Raw genomic sequence first — 15731 nt, forward strand, 5'->3', positions numbered from 1 at the left:
AAATCATGTGTTTGAGGGAGGGAGAGAATTAACAGCCTTTCTTTGCCTTAAAATACTCTACGTTTTATGAAATTGCAATTGGAATGCAGCAGCTCCTAAAGTAGTCAGTGTTCAGAGGAAGAGAAAATTGAGCACAAGAGCCAACTACCGTTTTACTCAACTCCTTCACAATGCTCAGCTGAAGAACTTCTCACTTAAAAGACCTGTTGAAGGTCAGGCACAGTGGCTTATGCCCATAATCCCAGCATTTTGGGAGGCCAAGGCGGGTAGATACTTGAGTCCAGGAGTGTGAGACCAGCCTGGCCAACATGGGAAAACCCCATCTCTACTAAAAAAAAAAAAAAAAGCTGGGTGTGGTAACAGGTGCCTGTAATCCCAGCTACTCAGGAGGCTGAGGCAGGAGAATCACTTGAACTCAGGAGGCGGAGATTGCCCTGAACTGAGATTGCACAAGTGCACTCCTGCCTGGGCAACAGAGTGAGACACTGTCTCAGAAGACAAAACAAAACAAAAAAGAGCTGCTGCTGAAGTCATGTCTATTTTAGAAAAGTAGTATGAATGAGTTTTTCTACATATTAACTACAATTTATGGTAATTTGCGAAATGTTTTTCTGTTTTTAAATCTGAGAGTCTCTATCTTCACTCACAAAGCAACAGGCACTGCTAGGGCTCTTAGGCTAACATCTGCCACCCCACCAGTCAGCATGGCCCATAAACAGGTGTGCAGAGGACCAGAGTTCACCTGTCAGCAGCCCCGCGGAATCGGACTCTCCAGACTTTCTGCCATTAATTATCATAGATGTGGCCTTTTTCCTGATATTCTATTCCCATTGGAGGCTTTTTATTAAGACCTTGTTACACAGGCCTCTTGTGGAGATTCCACTGCCTCTGGCGTCCTCGCCTTGGCCGAAATTCTCGCCCAGGAGGCCAGCAAAGCCTCTGGGGTAGAAATTGTCACCACAACTGTATTAACTCCCTCAAGGAGAGCAGTGGAATCTTCCAGGGCAGGCGGCCCCTCCGCAGGGGGAAGGGCCACTTCAGGAGGATGATGTGTCTCAGAACTTTGCAGGGACGTTTCCCCTTTTTCCACCTTTAATTTTTTTTGCTATGATTTCCGGATTTTGGCCTCTTTTGCTGTGCTAGGAAAATCCTTTTGATTTGGGTAGGCAAAGGCACACAGACGCTTATATGCATCCAATTTCTGGCCTTTGGAGCTCAGCTTCAGTTGTTGGCACCAGGCCCGCAGAATGTCGCAGTGAATCAGATTAACAGGTGGCAGTTTAGAGGGTAATGGAGGGATTTGGTATCTTCTTCTGAAGTCTGGGGTTGTCAGTGTACTCTGCCTTCTTCTTAGGACAGAGCACTTTATTGCCTTTGACAGACATTTTTTCTTTGGTTCCCTTTGCTGATGTTCCTCTTTGCCTTTTGCCTTCTCCATACTTGTAGAAGAAGCCAGACCTCTTTTTTTAAACTCAGACTTCTTTCTTTTTTCATTTTGAGATGGGGTCTTGATCTGTCGCCAGGCTGGAGTGCAGTGGCGCAATCTCGGCTCACTGCAACCTCTGCCTCCTGGGTTCAATGATTCTCCTGCCTCAGCCTCCTGGGTAGCTGGGACTACAGGCGTGCACCACCACGCCCAGCTAATTTTTTTGTATTTTTAGTAGAGGCAGGGTTTCACCATGTTGGCCAGGATGGTCTCAATCTCTTGACCTCATGATCCACCCACCTAGGCCTCCCAAACTGCTGGGATTACAGGAGTGAGCCACTGCACCCCACCAACTCAGACTTTTTTCTTTTTCTTTTTTTTTTTTTTTTTTTTTTTGAGACGGAGTCTCACTCTGTCGCCCGGGCTGGAGTGCAGTGGCCGGATCTCAGCTCACTGCAAGCTCCGCCTCCCGGGTTCATGCCATTCTCCTGCCTCAGCCTCCGGAGTAGCTGGGACTACAGGCGCCCGCCACCTCGCCCGGCTAGATTTTTGTATTTTTTTAGTAGAGACGGGGTTTCACCGTGTTTGCCAGGATGGTCTCGATCTCCTGACCTCGTGATCCGCCCATCTCAGCCTCCCAAAGTGCTGGGATTACAGGCTTGAGCCACTGCACCCGGCCAACTTTTTTCAATCATGCATATCTGCATTCTTTTTTCTTATTAGATTACATTATAATTTTTTGACTTATTAAGACCAATCTGTGATTAGTAGAGACTTCGAAAAATACTAAAAGTACAAAGAAGAAAATAGAATCACCTAGGATACCATTATCCAGAGATAACTATTATTAACATCTTGATGTTAATTCCCTTATCTTTTCTATGCTTATTATTTTGTTTGCTTTTTTATAGATTTACAATTATGGTGCATGTACAATTTTCTATTTTTTTTCTGTTTAACATACAACATTTTCTCATATTTTTAGTTTTCAAAATGTTATTCTTTATAACTTAAATATAGTTTATTATAAGGCAGTACCTTAATTTATATTTATCCATTCTTATTTAATTTAATTCCTGTTCTTTTTTGGTCGTAAAGATGACTGTGGTTAAACACTCAGTGCAAAAATGGTCCACATGTCTGGTTTTATCTTTAGAATAGAGAGTCTGAAAGAAGAATGAACTGTTCAAAGGATATAAAACATTTTAAGACATTTAATGTAAATATTGCCAAATTGACTTCCAGAAAGGTCATCAAAATATGTACTGCCGAAAGTACTATATAAAAGTGCCAGGCCAGGCACAGTGGCTCATGTCTGTAATCCCAACATTTTGGGAGACTGAGGCAGGCAGATCACTTGAGGTCAGGAGTTGGAGACCAGCCTGACCAACATGGAGAAACCCCGTGTCTACTAAAAATACAAAATTAGCCAGGTGTGGTGGTGCATGCCTGTAATCTCAGCTACTCGGGAGGCTGAGGTAGGAGAATCGCTTGAATCCGGGAGGCGAAGGTGGCAGTGAGCCGAGATCATGCCATTGCACTCACTCTAGCCTAGGCAGCAAGAGCGAAACTCCATCTCAAAAAAAAAAAAAAAAAGTGCCCTTTCTGCTGCATACTCTATTGGCATTATCTTGTACTTGAACATGTATCTTAATAGCTCTAGGTGAGGTTTTCAAGGTTTGATTGGGGTTAACTTGACAAATTTCTCCCTTCTTTTCATTTTTAGCACTGTAACCAAAAACTACAGAGCTTCATGTTATTTGGGTGATAAAAGCATAGACTTGGTTGACTGTGGTCATAAAAAGTGCGTTAGACACAAGATAGTCATAAATATCGATTTAAAATATGTGTAGCCTTAAATACATAAATACCTGCATAGCAAATATTTTGTGGATCCAGCAGCTTTCTGCAGAAACCTGAAGTTAAGTGTGAACTTAAATATAGACTTTAAATGTTTATTAAATATTAAATCAATAAATATTTATTGAATATCTACTGTGTTGTGAGAAGAAAGGCTTCCTGAAGTTTTAACCTAAATCTCTATATTCTACCCCATTCCCCTTTTGATTACAGATAATGCAGCCATTCCCTTTTTAGTCAGAAAACCAAAATAGCCCTCATCAGTCACTAACACATCACCTTTTCATTTTCCTTTAATAGCAGTTATCTGCTGTTAATCTAAAATTATTTTGCTTACTTGCTTATTACTTGCTTCTTCCTTTTAGAATATAAGCAAGCTCTGTGAGGGCAGAAATCATGTCTGTCTCATTTGCTCTTGAATTACTTGGGTCTAGGGCATATGGCACTGTGCATAGGCACTGAGTAAAATATTTGGTGAATTAATGAATTTTAAAACTCATTAAATGTGTATAATCCAAAAAGCAAATTATGGTTATTAATTTCAGACTTCTTCCTTGTTAAATCTTTTTTTTTTTTTTTTTGAGACAGAGTTTCACTCTTGTTGCCCAGGCTAGAGTGCAGTGGTACAATCTCGGCTCACTGCAAACTCTGCCTCCCAGGTTCAAGCGATTCTCCTGCCTCAGCCTCCCAAGTAGCTGGAATTACAGGCATGCGCCACCATGCCTGGCTAATTTTTGTATTTTAATAGAGACAGGGTTTCACCATGTTGGTCAGGCTGGTCTCAAACTCCTGACCTCAGGTGATCTGCCCGCCTTGGCCTCCCAAAGTGCTGGGATTACAGGCATGAACCACCGTGCCTGGCTCCTTGTTAAATCTTTTACTAAGACTGTTAACTCCTCTTTTTTATAATCTGGAGTTGCTAGCAAAATAATTTGATAAATGACCATATACAGTAGCATCTAAATGATATGTATACTGATCAACCTCTGACTAATTGAACTTGTAAATTAAGCCATCATTCTTTTTTTTTTTATTTTTTTATTTATTTTTATTTTATTTTTTTATTTTGAGACGGAGTCCGCTCTGTCGCCCAGGCTGGAGTGCAGTGGCCAGATCTCAGCTCACTGCAAGCTCCACCTCCCGGGTTTACACCATTCTCCTGCCTCAGCCTCCCGAGTAGCTGGGACTACAGACGCCCACCACCTCGCCCGGCTAGCTTTTTGTATTTTTTAGTAGAGATGGGGTTTCACCGTGTTAGCCAGGATGGTCTCAATCTCCTGACCTCGTGATCTGCCCGTCTCGGCCTCCCAAAGTGCTGGGATTACAGGCTTGAGCCACCGCACCCGGCCTAAGCCATCATTCTTAATGATGATGATTTCTTTCATGACAGATGAGTAAAAAATTATTTTTGTGTTAAGGCTTATTGTGTTTTTGTTTTTATATCCGCTTTGCCTAGCACTTGATATTAGTGGTTTCTGAATGAATGAATTATAGCTAGTCTTAACATCTTCTAAATTTTTATGATGCTGATACTTACAGTACATTATCCTTCTAATTTTTTTGTACCTAGCAGTGTCTGCTTTTTGTCATTAGGAACCTGACAACAGGTCCCTGGATGTGTTTGTGTGTGGCTTTTATTCCTTGCTTAGAGTTGGGCCATCTTATTACCCAACAATTTATCTAGTTGGTTACTAGAGAAATGATCACAATACACCATGTCTGCATTCTTTTTTCTTATTAAATTATATTGTAATGGTAATATCACACCAGGTTTAGAGAATTTACTTTGTAGTCTTCAGTGACAGACTCTATACTTAGTAGATTAAAATATATAGATATAGACATATATCTAGATATACATAAATCTGTTTTCTTGCACAATGACCATTTTAGGATCTACCTCTGTCTCTAACAAAACTAACATAGGTTTTATGAAATTATCTCAGTTATTAAAAATCATTCTCTAAACCTTGGGTTTTCTTCAGTTCTCTCCCAGCATTTACATAACTTTCTCTTTTGAGTAAATATTAATTTTTTAATCATTTAAAAAATTCTGGTGACTGAGTACCTGAGCCTTTTCTGCAGATGTTGGCCTTTAGGACAGTTTTTTTTATGCTTTTTTGTCTTCCCTGTTCTAAGATCTTTGCTGAAAGCAGCCCACTTCCCCTTATCAGTGCTTCTTAATGTGTGTATCCCTCTTCTGTCATTTATTGTTTAGTTCTATAAAATGCTTATGTTTCATCCTGAAGAATAGATTGGGAAGGAGATGACACACTGTGAGTGCCATACCCAGACACATGGTCTGCTTGTCAAGCAGAATAGTTATAAATGAGCTGTGAGTTAAATTCTAGTGAGTGGCAGTATTATTTTTCAAGATTTCACTTTATGTCTCAGTCTGTTTACACTACAGAAATGTGTTGCTTTTTGTTTTTGAGATGGCATCAGTGAGACCTCACTGAGAATTAAAGATTTGTTTTAAGTGTTAGATTGAAATCAGCAAAATGACATTCTTTATATGTAGCAATTGATGCAGCAGACTAGGAGTGAAGGAGAAATTTTTTTAAAGAAAGATGTTAGCTGGATTTTTTTTTTAAATGGGGAGAGAGATCATTCTTATTTTTGTTAAATACTTAAATTTTTAAAATCACTGTACAGTGAAAAAAATTTTAAACAAGAATAATGGAAACAAGAGGCAAGAGATTGAGGGAATGATTTAAGAATAATTGTGGGTGTTTAAGAAGAGAGGCTTCTTCCTCTCATTGTGATCTTCCTTTGGTAAAAATGGTAAAACAAAGGCCAGCAAATTTAGAAGGAAGCAGGAAATCCTAGTTAGTGGCTGTCAATTGAATATTTAAGAACAATGAAAATACTTCTGTTAGATTTTAATGCTTTTTTCCCCCCAATTTTTTTTGTTTTTGCTTTTTTTCTTTCAGAAAGTAATGATTTTTCATCTCTCTTTTCTAGTAAGTGTGCCACTAAATAAAATTGGGAAGCCATATATTGTGATGTGATTGTGCAAAGCGAAGTTACATTTTGAATTTTGTGGTTTGAGGGAAGCCATTCCAGAATTTATTTCACCACTTCCTATGCCAGTACTGTCCCACTTCTCAGCCAGAACTCTTTCCCTCCTCTAAATAGGTAGAAAAATGAGAAAATTTAGCATCAAATAACAGAACCAAGATAAAAGTAAGGAATCCTGCCTGATCCTTGTGTTATGTCTACTCTAGCCCTTGTAGTTTACTTCCTGGTTGAAAATATATTAGAGGACCTTGTTGAAATAAAATTCTCATTTTGTGATTATATTAGGGAAGCAGATTCTGGGACATTCAGTGAAATTATCTCTAGCACAGGAGTTACGAATTTTTCCGGAAATGAATTGCTTTCTAGACGTGCTCTGAGTTTTCAGCCTTAATGGCCCTGGTCATTGCATTTATTTACTTTTGTTTACTCGTGTTTTGTATCATGTTGTAGTTCCCGAAAGTGCTAAAAAATCATCATGTATTTAAAACAAACCAACCAACCAGAAAACCCCCCTCATCCTGGGGCTGTGTGAAGAAGAATGAAGCTCTCATTTCCCAGTACCCAATCATCAGCTTGAGCTGGCCTCTCCTAGGAACAGAATTTATTGAAGCAATTTATCCTGGCTAAATGTGATATAAATCTGTGTACATGTATGTATGTACAGGCTCTGTTCCATTACAGCAGTGCTGTAGCATCAGTTTCCTTCCTAGTTAGACCGTGTTTCTATCACACTGAAAGATGACCAAGAAACCCCTTCTATTTTATGGGGCACCCCACAATTTTAAACACTGATTAGTTGTGGAATTACTGATTGGATACTAGAAATACTGGTTTCCAACCCCAGAGTGAGTCCTAAGAGAGTAGGAGAGATGTTACCTAGCTACCCTCTGCGTTTTAAGCATGGTTTTCCGATTACCAGATTCAGTCTAGCACATTAACATTTTATTTCAATGCGAGTCTGACAGGCTGTCCTAACATTTCAGTTTATTTCCAAGATAAAAATTTGAAATTTGGTTACAGTTCTGAAGTCATTTGTAGGCATATTCAAATTGTAGTTCCTCTCTCATCTTCCCTTGTTCATATTCTTTTGTATACCTTTTTCTTTTATGGAAGGATGTTTGAAAATATCCTTTAGGAGTTTATAAGACTACTTTTAACCCCACTTCATTTTTCTCTTCCACCTTCCAAAATACTGTTTATCTTTTAGGAATTGTTTTTACTATGATTTGCATTTCTAATCTTTATCCATCTCCACTTCTATTTTTATTCCTAGTTGGAATATGAGAAATTTCTCCCACACATTCAGATTGAAATTACTGTTCTTCAACAAAGAATTTCAATAAACACTTTGAGAGTTTAGCTTCAATAATTTAAAAACGAGTATAAACCCTGTTAAAGTCTTCAGAGGAATAGAAGGGATAGATGGTGATGCCTTTTAGTGCCATTTCTTTTATCCCCTGCAGCAGCACACATCTGTTGGCTGCAACAGAGCAACCCAAGAACACTGGTCGAGAGCAGCACAAACAGCCGGAACATATTCTCCCAGTAAACCCCCAAAGAGTCGACATTTGTTTTATTGCTGCTTTTAAAAACCTAGCCGTAAATAGAATCAGAGGGGGGAAGGGCATCGATATTTCTCCATTTGCCACAGACGATTGGTGGGGGGAGGAGGAGGCTCCTGGTTTTTATTTTTATTTTTTTATTAATGAAAACCATTTCCCATGTATCCCAATAGGATGGGTGCTTTGTTTTCTTTGGCAATAATATGGGATAAACAGCCCTTGCCAACAGTCTCATAGTTTATACACCAGGGAGCCAGATTATGGCCCTGTAAAATGGAGCACCCCTCCTATAATCCCTTAATTAATTAAATGACAAATTTTGGTCTTCTCTAGTTCAGAAATATGGCTTCCGCATCGAGCGTTCAGTGAATTTATTGACATAAGGAACTGCACTAGTTGTAATTCAGCAGGTTGGAGGAGTGTGTTATATACTGTAGTAGAAAGAGGGAAAATCTAGCAAAGGTTTGAAACTCCTTGACTATTTAGATCTCAATCTTTCTAATTAAAAGTTTCAATTGAGACACAGTAGATCATATGCCACCTGTCTAATGGGTCTCCCCAAAGTAGCCTGTGTTTACAACTTTGATAGATGCATTTGTGGAACACCTGTTTCTGGGGTTGATATTTTTGAAGCACTTTTTTTTTTGCTCCAGCATATTTAACATAACTTTTTCCCCCACCTCCCCCTCCTCAGCTCCGCTTTGCTCTATGAAATATGGGAGACGACAGACCGTTTGTGTGCAATGCCCCGGGCTGTGGACAGGTACGTTTACAATATACTTTATTGTGAATGTCTCGTTGTGAATCAAAGTGGCTGTTTTATCACTAAGGCAAAGAGTTTAAAGCCGGTATTTTACGTGATCACTGGAGGTAATAAGATCAGAGGATTTGCAGTGTGTAAATCCAAGTTATGAGGAAGTGTAGGCACTCTACTGTAATGAAATCTGCCTTGCTCTCTTCCATATTGTTATTCTACTGGTGTTTGTTTCCCACCACACAGTGTGGAAGAATACATGTTGCTCTCTCCTCTTTTCTAAAGCTGTCCATCTAAATACAAAGCAGGTTTAGAAATGTTTTCTCTTCATGCCAGGTGCAGTGGCTCACGCCTGTAATCCCAGCACTTTGGGAGGCCGAGATGGGCAGATCACCTGAGGTCAGGAGTTTGAGACCAGCCTGACTAAAACCCCATCTCTACTAAAAATACAAAATTAGCTGGATGTGATGGTGCATGCCTGTAATCCCAGCCACTCAGGAGGCTGAGGCAGGAGATGGCTTGAGCCCGAGAGACGGAGGTTCTGGTGAGCCAAAATTGTGCCACTGCACTCCAGCCTGGGTGACAAGAGTGAAACTCAAAAAAAAAAAAAAAAAAGGTTTTCTCTTCAACCTACATGGATATAAAAGTCTGCTTAACATATTTGGAGAGGCAGCTGATAATGTACCCACTCATTGTGAACCCCAATCTGCCAGAATCTATTTGGATTTTTTTAAATAAGGAAAAAAAAAACGTTTCTTTTGACTGTTGATCCAGAAAATCATTGTTAGCAGCTACGGCAGATATCTATCTAGAAAAGACAAATCCAATATAGAACTTGAGATCTCACAGCATTATATAAACATTTTCTCTGTCTAATGCCATAAATGCATTGTTCTGTATGTCAGCTCTCACGTAATTCATATGTGTATATTGTATGTTATTTTTCATCATATGCTTTTTTAATAAAGTACTTTTGTTGAAATTCCCTTTTTTTCATTTTGCATCTTCTTAACTCTTCTTCCTAGACCCTCCCCTATTGCCATGTTCCACAAAGTATGAAGAAAGGAATACAAAGGAAGTTTTATTTGCCTTCATTAATTCGCTTTATAGAACTCAGAGGGTTGAATTTCTGTTCACTTAGGAATATGTCATGTGACTGTCCACTGACACTTACTGGTGGTATGTGAGATTACAGAGTAATTATATTAAACATTGTAAATATGGACAAAAAGAAGAGCTTAACTTCAGAGATTCCTATAAATTTGAGAGGTAGATAAAATGGGGGTGGTGACAAGGAATGAACAGAAGGAAGATTCCAAATTCCAGTAAATGCTAAAATTTTCAAAAAAGACCAACAAAGGCATTGTATTCTGCAGTATTTGGCATCCTAGGGTGTATTTCCTTTCATGTCAAAGTTTTCAACTTTATTATTTACTACATGTTTCCCCATGTGATTTCTTTAATATATATATCCATTTATATATGGATGTATATAAATATTTGAAGTAAAAGCCAGTTGGGAAAATAGAATACATTTGTTTCACTTTTCAGACAGCTTTATTGAAATACATTTCTAAAAATGATCTCTCCTAGGCTGGTGTGGCTCATTCCTGTAATCCCAGCACTTTCAGAGTCCAAGGCAGGGTGATCGTTTCAGCTCAGGAGTTTGAGACCAGCCTGAACAATATAGCGAGACCCTGTCTCTACAAAAAAAAAATAAAAATAAAAATTAGCCAGCATGGTGGCACACGCCTGTAATCCCAACTACTTGGGAGGCTGATGCAGGAGGATCACTTGAGTCCAGGTATTTGAGGCTACAGTGGGCCATGATCATGCCACTGCACTCCAGCCTGGGCAGCAGAGCGAGACACTGTCTCAAAATAAATAAATTAAAAAATGATCTCTCCAAACTTTTACGTGTGAATTAGATAATACTATTTACTATGATGCTTATGACCAATACCTCATCCCCCCCTTTTTTTTTTTGAGACGGAGTCTCGCTCTGTCACCCAGGCTGGAGTGCAGTGGCGTGATCTTGGCTTACTGCAAGCTCTGCCTCCTGGGTTCACACCATTCTCCTGCCTCAGCCTCCTAAGTAGCTGGGACTACAGGCGCCCGCTGCCACGCCCAGCTAATTTTTTGCATTTTTAGTAGAGACGGGGTTTCACCATGTTAGCCAGGATGGTCTCGATCTCCTGACCTCGTGATTCACCTGCCTCGGCCTCCCAAAGTGCTGGGATTATGGGCGTGAGCCACCGTGCCCGGCCCTCATCCCTTTTTTACTTCTTGCTTTTAGTTGAAAAATAGGCATTTTTGGTGAAAAGATTTATTTTTCTAATACTTACCATTATTTTTCTTCACTTATTGTTTAAGCTACTCCTGAACTCCTCTTATATGTTATATGCTTAAACCACCCAGACAAGGACTTCACAAAGAAGTAAAAATAGATGATAAAAATAAGGAATATACGAGAAAAGCTTCTCTTAAGCTCTCTGAGGAAGAAAGATATAAATAACACCTCTTCAGGCTGTCTCATCAGAAAACAGTAGTATCCACTGAAATTTGTGAAATGTCACAGATTTGTGAAATTTGTTTTTGTTTTGCTGTGTTTTGGACTGGAGTTAGGAAAATATAGGGACTTTTGACTTTGGTTCCTTCTCGTAAAGTTGCGTTCCACTTACCATACGCCATTTCCTTCCCCTACTTCTCTCTCCTGTTTCTGAATTATTTGTTGGTATTTTGGTGATTAGGATTCATTATAACCTCTGGGTTAGGTTCTAAAAGCTTTTTTCCCCTCAGTAGGAAGGTAAGTGTGGAACATTGCTACCTTTTTCTTTTGGATTCAAGATACTGATTTCATTGAAAAAGGATACAAAGGTACAACTTAAGGCTTTGAAGGTAGCATGATTCATCCCTTTACCTCCTTTGCATATCAAAACTGTATGGTCAGGTGAGATTATAGTTCTTCAGTTATATTTAGTCTCTTCCAAGTTTCTCCGACTATCTGGTAATAAATAACTCTAGATTGGAATCTCTACAAGATTTAGTGTGATTGCTTTATGTTATATGAAATAGTGAAAATCTGGCAGACAAGATAAATTTGGTAAAGTGAACTACCCTTGGCCTGTCATCCAACTCCTTAATATCCCTTGAGAATGGTTTCATTCTGGAGCCACCTTGAGCCTTTCAAGCTATTTATAATCCATTTGTCATAGATTCAAGTTCTTTCTTCCAGAAATGGTATAATAACAAAAAGGCTATGTAAATCCCAGAATGGGTAATAAGAACCATGATAATTTTTGCAAGACATGGTTTAGAACCTGCTACCATAGAAGTCTCAAAAAGCAGTGGCTTCTACCGGGTAGAGGAAGTAGGAATGAAAACAGTTATAACTCAGGATACTATTTCTTGTTTTCTATTTTTTATTTTTTTTATTTTTTTAGTTTTATTTATTTATTTATTTATTTTGAGACGGAGTCTTGCTCTGCCACCCAGGCTGGAGTGCAGTGGCCGGATCTCAGCTCACTGCAAGCTCCGCCTCCCGGGTTTACGCCATTCTCCTGCCTCAGCCTCCCGAGTAGCTGGGACTACAGGCGCCCGCCTCGTCGCCCGGCTAGTTTTTTGTATTTTTAAGTAGAGACAGGGTTTCACCGTATTAGCCAGGATGGTCTCGATCTCCTGACCTCGTGATCCGCCCGTCTCGGCCTCCCAAAGTGCTGGGATTACAGGCTTGAGCCACTGCGCCCGGCCTATTTTTTATTTTATTTTTTGTGAGCCGAGATCGTGACACGGCACTCCAGTCTGGGCGATAGAGCAAGGCTCTGTCTTAAAAAATAGAAAACAAGAAATAGTATCCTGAGTTATAACTGTTTTCATTCCTACTTCCTCTACCCGGTAGAAGCCACTGCTTTTTGAGACTTCTATGGTAGCAGGTTCTAAACCATGTCTTGCAAAAATTTATTTTATTTTTTTAAGACAGAGCCTTGCTCTATCGCCCAGACTGGAGTGCTGTGTCGCGATCTCGGCTCACTGCAAGCTCCGCCTCCTGGATTCACGCCATTCTTCTGCGTCAGCCTCCCGAGTAGCTGGGACTACAGGCTCCCGCCACCATGCCCGGCTAATTTTTTGTATTTTTAGTAGAGACAGGGTTCCACCGTGTTAGCCAGGATGGTCTCGGTCTCTTGACCTCCTGATCCGCCCACCTGAGCCTCTCAAAGTGCTGGGATTACAAGTGTGAGCCACCACGCCCAGCCACTATTTCTTAAAAAACAAACAAAACTATAGGAACCTTATATTATGTCAATATCTGCTCCTTCACCAGACTTTACCCTGTGCATTCCTAAACTCAGAAATTGTCCTGTGCCTTAATATTAAGGGAAGGTGAAAGGAAAATTCACCTAAAATAGACTAGTGGATTATGCTCTCCACTATATAATCAAAACCACTAGGCTTTCAATGGATACGTAAACATGTTTTGGTTGCTAGGTCTTTAATGGCTGTTATTTTTGGATTCTGTTCATGATCCACTTCCCAACAGTAAGTCTGATGTGACACAGCTGAGTTCTAAATATGCTGCATGTACTTAAAAAAAAAAAAACGCTGCTGAAGATTGTGCTGTCTGCATTCTTATCAGAAAAGACAGGTGATAGGGTTTTTTAGCCCTGTTATTTCTATTCTCTTGTTGAGTTTTTTTTGTTTCTCCTGAGGCCTCATCAACCTCATGAAGAGGAACTCAGGGAAAGCAATATCCCTGCTAATGCCTCTCTGTGGAATGTGGTAGCAGGAGTAGTTAATAGAGCTGCCTCCTGAGAATGGGGTTAGTGTTGTTAAGGCAACAGTGCCCCAGATACCCTCTTGGCAGAGGACTGGTTGAATTTGAGTTGTGTGGGTTTTTGAAATGTTTATAAGATAGCATCTATTTAAAGACATTGTGACTATAAAACAGCTTCGTGTTGTTAAAATAATAGAAATATAGTTTGGTACTGAATCTATTAATAGGAAGTCTTATAAGTTTTTAATACTTTTGGAGGACACTTTTACTGGAATATGGATTATAAAGTTGTTCCATTGTATGTGGAAGCAGGAATAAATACCATGTCTCTGTCAGTAATCTTGAATTAGATGTTATTTCATGCGTATGCAGTTAGATAACTTACCTTTTGGATGTTTTTGCCCAGTTTTTTATTACTGGGATCAACAAATTCCATATTCCTATGCCTCCCTCTCAGGCATATGACACAGGTTTGCAGTATAAATTATGCAGATTTAAGTAGTCTTTCTGATTACCATAATCAAGTGTTTGAACAGAAGATGGTCATATCAGCTTATTAGAATGTCAATTTCCTTAAAAACAGGAACACATTTCCTCTGAGGAGATACTACTCATGGAGAGTTAGTATCATCCTGTTCTTAGCCAGTGAGAAAGGTTTCTGTCATATCTATTCTGCATCACTTCTGTCCTTTTTTTGTTTTGTTTTGTTTTTCTGAGACGAAGTTTCGCTCTTATCGCCCAGGCTGGAGTACAGTGGTGTGATCTCGGCTCACTGCAACCTCCACCTCCTGGGTTCAAGTGATTCTCCTGCCTTAGCCTCCCAAGTAGCTGGGATTACAGGTGCCCACTAACTCTCCCAGCTAATTTTTTTGTATTTTTAGTAGAGGCAGAGTTTCGCCATGTTGGTCAGGCTGGTCTCAAACTCCTGACCGGAGGTGATCTACCCCTCTTGGTCTCCCAAAGTGCTGGGATTTCAGTCACGAGCCACCACACCCGGCCCACCTTTGTCCTTTTAAGGAAAAAAATCCTTTGATTATTTCTCTGTCCAGTGTGACCCTGAGGGGCTATTACGCTTTTTTTGCCTGAAGAGATCTACTATCAGATCTTCTTCTCTTCTCCCAGAGGACATTTAGGTACAGGTTGAAATTATCTTCATATCTTTCTGACTGAGATACAAAACATATAACTAACTCATAGACCTCTGGGGCCTGCTTTTCCTTTCTAAGGCCAAGAATAGTGATGGAGCCCTAGTTGTGATGGGATTGAGGGCAGCTTCTTGTACCTCCTTATCTTGTCATATAATAGGAATAATGTTTATGGTGTTGTAGTCCTGGCTTCACTTGGCATTTAACCAACCTCCAAAGCTGTTTATTGCTTCGTATCCTCTGCCTCCATGAACATTATCCCTTAAATCTCTATTGCTCTGTAATATATGAGGCAACAAATAGCTCCTATGATTGGTTAAATGCTGGCATGCTGCAAAGGTATATGTTTTATTGCCTATATAACACAAATCTATAGAGATTATTCCTGTTATCCCAGCCCTCCCATTAAATGGGCCATACTGGTACTGTGGGACTCTGGATCTTTAATTCTGTCCCTTTGGTAAGTTGCCCTATTATCTGGCATAAGCACAAAAGAAAAGCAGGAAAGAATGAGTTGGTGGTGATTACTAATTCTTTATGTTAGGGAAGTATCTTGAATTGGAGAATTACAAGGGGAAGCAATGGCTCTGGTAGGTAAATGCCATTTGTGGTAGTATATGCTATGTTTACATGTTTCGACAGGTGAAGGCAATTTCAGGCAAACAAATAAGCCTTTTTTCCCTACCATCTGCCAAGAGTTTTTGAAAATTCTAATTTTTATTTAATAATTCATATTTCATTCAATAATTCATCTAGTTCCCATCTGGTAAGAGTGCCTGCATGCTGTCAGGCAGCTGAAAATACATGGCATTATACACAAATTAGGCCAAATGCTAACCTTATTTTTTGTAATATGTTGACTTTGCAATAACTTTCAGTTCACTCTCTGGATGCTGCACTAACCTGTGGTGGAAGTAGGCCACTCTTATGTATCATATAGACAAAATTGGGACTGGGATTTTTTTTTTTTTTTTTTTTTTCTGTCATCCAAGCTGGAGTGCAGTGGTGCGATCTTGGCTCACTGCAGCCTCCGCCTCCCGGGTTCAAGTGATTCTCCTGCCTCAGTCTCCCCAGTAGCTGGGACTACAAGCGCCTGCCTCAGTCTTCCCAGTAGCTGGGACTACAAGCGCCCACCACCATACATGACTAATTTTTGTATTTTTTAGTAGAAATGGGGTGTCATCATGTTGAC

General features: G+C 39.8%; 1 protein-coding gene and 1 pseudogene across 4 annotated transcripts in view; one reads left to right on the plus strand and one right to left on the minus strand.

The window, feature by feature from the left end:
• Nucleotides 1–15731, plus strand: part of LOC117090030 (cyclic AMP-dependent transcription factor ATF-7) — a 120786-nt gene that overhangs the window by 21016 nt on the left and 84039 nt on the right. For all 4 annotated transcript variants that reach the window (XM_033221857.1, XM_033221853.1, XM_033221854.1 and 1 more), the window contains one exon: nucleotides 8564–8632. In XM_033221857.1, coding sequence (XP_033077748.1) covers nucleotides 8585–8632 — 48 coding nt within the window. In that variant the 5' untranslated portion in view covers nucleotides 8564–8584. The remainder of the gene's footprint in view (nucleotides 1–8563; nucleotides 8633–15731) is intronic.
• LOC117090865 lies at nucleotides 845–1409 on the minus strand (annotated as a pseudogene).

Source organism: Trachypithecus francoisi, unplaced genomic scaffold, assembly GCF_009764315.1.
Source record: "Trachypithecus francoisi isolate TF-2019V2 unplaced genomic scaffold, Tfra_2.0 Lachesis_group11, whole genome shotgun sequence".
In the NCBI taxonomy this organism is placed as follows: Eukaryota; Metazoa; Chordata; class Mammalia; order Primates; family Cercopithecidae; genus Trachypithecus; species Trachypithecus francoisi.